At 38.1% G+C, this 4,866-nt stretch overlaps 1 protein-coding gene across 3 annotated transcripts; it reads left to right on the plus strand.

Annotated features, from left to right (window-relative positions):
• Positions 1-1,004: 1,004 nt before the first annotated feature.
• IFT22 (intraflagellar transport 22) lies at positions 1,005-4,632 on the plus strand. 3 transcript variants are annotated; one of them, XM_087957806.1, is made up of 6 exons: positions 1,018-1,160; positions 1,675-1,931; positions 2,332-2,411; positions 3,261-3,350; positions 4,152-4,351; positions 4,440-4,632. In XM_087957806.1, exons 2-6 carry the CDS (start codon positions 1,884-1,886, stop codon positions 4,586-4,588), a joined length of 567 nt encoding a protein of 188 aa, XP_087813932.1. In that variant the 5' UTR covers positions 1,018-1,160; positions 1,675-1,883; the 3' UTR covers positions 4,589-4,632. The 3 variants fall into 3 exon arrangements, with proteins under 3 accessions (XP_026528117.1, XP_087813932.1, XP_087813940.1); XM_087957814.1 differs by having other exon boundaries at positions 1,046-1,368; XM_026672332.2 differs by lacking the exon at positions 1,675-1,931 and having other exon boundaries at positions 1,005-1,160.
• Positions 4,633-4,866: the final 234 nt, after the last annotated feature.

Raw genomic sequence — 4,866 nt, forward strand, 5'->3', positions numbered from 1 at the left:
GTTTTTTCTGCACCTTTTCCAGCTCCACAATATCCTTCTTGAGATGTGATGTGACGATCAGAATTGTGCATTGTATTCTAGATGTGGCCAAGCAAGTTTATTGTGAGACATTAAAATATCATGTAGGTGATTTTATGAAACTAATTAGGTACCACAACCTTCTTGGTTAGCCACACCAATTAAATCCCTATCATTTTATAAGCAAAACCTGAATTCCTAGCTAGCACTAAATTGTGGTCCAATGACCAAGATTTTGGATCATAGTCCATATATATCCTCACCTTCTTACATAATGTGTGTCCTTTTAACCACCATAGAAGCCAGACACTTATTCAGCTGAATAATTTGAATAACACTAAGTCAAAGCAGATACTCAAAGCAGGCTTTGTTTCTTATCTTCCTTCACTGATTGTGCATTTATTCTTATTATTTTCAGTTCTATGCCAAACTTTAACCCATCAGAGGACTCCCTCTGGATTGTCATGCTTAGTTCACCCAAAAATCTTCAGTGAGGAACCTTTTAAAAAGGTTTTTCTTTTTTTATTAACTTATCTGATTTAAAAAAAAAACAACAACAGGAAACTTGAGCACTGTTTTGAAAAATGGATTTGGATTTGGGAATAGGAAGAAAATATATTTCTTTGAGCGCACTATCCCACTGAATTCAATTCGCAAAGCCTTCTGGCAACTTTTTCCACAGGCTTTCATGGATCACAGGTTGCTTCAGCAAAAGCAGGGATAAAGGCATGAGAAAAGGGGAAAAAATAAAGAAAATGTTGTCTTAGGAGTGTATTCCTTGCAGCTAGTGCAGTGTGATTGTGATTTAGGAAAGCATGTTGCCAGAATATACTCTGTTGCCATTAAACCAAAAGTCTTAACAGCTTTTAAAAAAAACGATCTGTAAGAGACGCAAACAGTTTACAGATGAAGATAAAGAAACTCTCCACCGCCCCGCCCTGAGACCTGCAAACAGAGACTGTCAGGGTAGCTCTCCTTCTCCCGCCCATAGCAACCGCGCTTAGCAACACGCGCGTGGCTGGATTGGGCGGAGCTGTCTGGATTTCGAACGTCGGGTCGGCTTTCTATGCAAGGCCGGGGCTGTATGGCCTAGTCCGAAAGTGATGCTAAAAGTAAAACTCCTTTTCGTAGGCCCCAGTGAGGTGAGTGTGCTTCCAAGACCTTCTCAAAGAAAGGAAACCTCTCACGGTCTTGTCTCCTCGTCCTTTTCCGAAATCGGACGGGAAAGGCCGCGAGACAAACCGGAGTTACAGCCTATTGACTCCCCCGAAGATCGCAGGTGGGGAAGGACAGAGTTCTGTTGTCTTCACTTGCCTCGGTGGACTCCCAAAGGCATCGGGTTGCCTAAGGGTGAGAAACAAGATGCTGAAAAGCTGGGTGTGAGTTTGCATAATCAAGCAATTGCATTTTCTATTCCTACTGATAACGGCCATTAAAACAGCACTGTAGAACCTTCATGTTAAGAAACAGTCTATCTTTAAGAGATCCTTTCCTTAGTATTCTGCTGAGTCTTTCTTCTCTGTTTTTCTAGTCTGATCCAGCAGGTTTCTTCTTATTACAGGTAGTCCTTGACTTACAATCCATTCCTTTAGTGACAGTTCAAAGTGACAATGGCACTAAAACAAAGTGACTCATGACTGTTTTTCACACTTGCAGTTGTTGCATCAATGGTCATGAGTTCAAGATTCAGATGCTTGGCAACTGGCTCATATTTATGATGGTTGCGGTGTCCTGGGGTCATGGGATCACCTTTTGCACCCTTCTGACAAGCAAAGTCAATGGGGAAGCCATATTTACTTAACAATAGTGTTACTAACTTAACTGCAGTGATTCGTTTAACAACTGTGGCAAGCAAGTTTAAATAAATGGGGCAAACTCACTTAACAATGGACATTTTGGACTCAATTGTGGTTGTAAGTTGAAGACTACCTGCTAAAGAAAATTTATTTTCAAGATGCCTAATCATTGCCAATTTGGGTTGAGGCAGATGGGAATTGGAGTCCAAAATATCGTCTCTCACCTTGAATGGGAAAAACAATGTCAGAATGTTCCTTGAAACTAATCCCAGTCTTGTGCATTCATTTATGCATCACATTTCTAAACTATTTAAAAATATATCAACCACAGTGGGGAAGAATTCCAGGTGGCATCTTCTTTAAACTTCAACCAGTATTAAAAATACCTCTGTTGCAAACTTGTCAGAGCAGCCATGAAAAGATATAGTTTTGTTGGGTGCATGATCAAAGTACTTTTGTTGTAATTTAATTTCTGCTAATGCTTCGGTAATTGTGTTTCTGAATTTGTTTGTGATAGGCTGGAAAATCTGTCTTGGCAAACTTCTTGTCAGAGACCATTGAAGGTATTGGCAGTTACATCCCCACACAAGGAGTAAGGTGAGGAGAAATAGACTTATTTGCTGTGCATCTGATTACACAAGCAAGCTTTAAAATGTCTGAAACCATTCATTGAAATCATTGTTAGTAATTTCTCCCTGTCTGAAAACAGTACTAGATCATACTGATTTACAGGCAGTCCTTGACTTATAACACAATTGGGACCAGAATTTCTAAACAAAGTAGTTATTAAATCACTTTTTTCAGTGTCACTGTAACTTTGAACAGTGCCTAAATGAATAGTTGTAAGTCGAGCACTACCTGTACTAAGTTACTTCTTCAATAATGAAAACTTGACATTTAGTACATACCCAGTCTAATATATGTGGATCACTGCAGAAATGAATGTGATTATCTTGCTTATAAATAACTCCCCCCAAGATTGCTATCCTATAGAAAGATTTGCTAAATGTGTGGCTCAGGTGAAATAGTTGCATTTTTCTGCTGAGGACAGAAGAAGGAGTTCGCATTCTCTGGTGTTTGATTTGTTAATCTCAGGATACAGGGAATGGTCTAGTCTTCAATTGTCCTTTTCATGCAAATTACATGCAATACATTTGTCTGCATGCAGCTCTTAACTGACAGGCTAATGCATAAATCCAAGACTCTAACTCTTTCTATTGAAACAAGAGATAGTAGTAGCTGATATTAGCCAATGGGCAGAGAAAATTGAATGTCTGAGAGAGTTCTAATTAGACTTTGATTGGAAAGAAGAGAAATTAACCATGGCAAGTAATATGATACAGTACAGTTCATCTGAAAAATATTCTGGCAGTATACAAATCAGGGTTCCTCTTTCTCTAACATGCCTGCTTTATTTACTCAAATGTATCTATTTTTAAATTTTAGGATTTTAGAATATGAGAAGCCACATTTCAATGGAAACAACAAAGGACCAGGATGTCGGTTTGAACTATGGGATTGTGGAGGTGATCAAAAGTGAGCAAGTTTTTTATATATCTTGCCAGTTTTCTCAGTGTAGATCCATTCACAACCTGTACTTCTTGGTGTGATACATTGATTAAAAAACCAGTTTTTTAATTCACATAGAAAGCCTCCACAGATAAAGAGGCACCTTGTTGCAGACAAGTAGTTTGGTGGGTATTTGCATTATGACAGTGCCATAAACTGATGTACATTAGATTCTGAAAGGGTTCAAGGCTCAAGGCATATACTGTTTTTGTACTTATTATTGCAATTATGGTATGCTGCTTATTTGGGGGGAATTTAAAATGTTATACATAACAATTTATCTTCCATCATTCAAGCTACAACCACCCTGTGAGTTTTGTTGGGCTGTAAGAGAAATGAGATATGCACATCTGTAGCCGTATAAGAATTTCACATTTCACATTAAGGCTTAATTCAATTATTTGGCTTGTTGATTTCACCTTATACAATATGCCAATGTTTCTCAACTTCATCAACTTTACGATATGTGGACTTTAACTCCCAAAATTCCCCAGGCACCAATTATGGGAGTTGAAGTCCACTCATCTTAAAATTGCTAAAGCTGGGAAATACTGTGTTATATGAACCCAACTGCTGTGATTAGCAAACTATGCTTGACGTTTTACATTAATATTTATACTTTGATAATGATGGGCTGCATATTAAGTAGTTGAAAAACTGTGGCTTGAAGCAGTGTGAAACCAGTTATTATCTGCAGCTGGGTTGCATAATTTCTATCAAACAATACTAAGTGTTTCCAGCCACATTCTTTTTCTTTTGCATTTCTAGGTTTGAGACTTGCTGGCCTGCTCTGATGAAAGATTCCCATGGTGTTGTCATTATTTTTAATCCAGACTTGCCAAGCCATGTGAAGGAAATTGAAATGTGGTACTCCTGTTTTGTCCAACAGCAGCAGTTGCTTGAGAATCAGTGCTTGCTCATTGCACATCATAAGCCAGGCACTGCAGATGTAGAGAATCTCACATTGCGTAAGACCGTAACCTTTATTTCCCCATTTTGTGTAATCTTTGTCAAATTACAAACCTGATTCACAGTTTTCTCTCTTCAACTTCGAAGCTTCACCATTGAACAGGCTGACATTGATACACTCCAGCCTTGAAGAAGACCCTGAAGATGTCCGAATGGAATTTGTGAAGTTCCTGAAGAATATTACTAATTTGGTAAATGAGAACCGGGAGAGAGAGGAGATGCTGATTATTAATTAGTAATATGACAAACATTGGAGAAATAAATGGCTATTATTTATAAATAACTTAAGTTTCCATTAGGCCTTTCTTAATGATTACAAATTCATTTTTCTTCCAAATGTGAGAATAACTGTATTGACTTGGAATTGTGTAACAAGGGGATCAGCATTCACTGTGCGGTACACAATGAGAAATACATAGCTATGGATCCCATATACAGGTAGTCCTCAACTTACATCAGTTCATTTAGTGACCATTCAAACGTACAGTGACACTTTAAAAAGTGACATGACCAT

The sequence above is a fragment of the Notechis scutatus genome, chromosome 1, assembly GCF_049901735.1.
Source record: "Notechis scutatus isolate UNSWTSFEM ecotype Mainland chromosome 1, rNotScu1.2, whole genome shotgun sequence".
Taxonomy (NCBI): Eukaryota; Metazoa; Chordata; class Lepidosauria; order Squamata; family Elapidae; genus Notechis; species Notechis scutatus.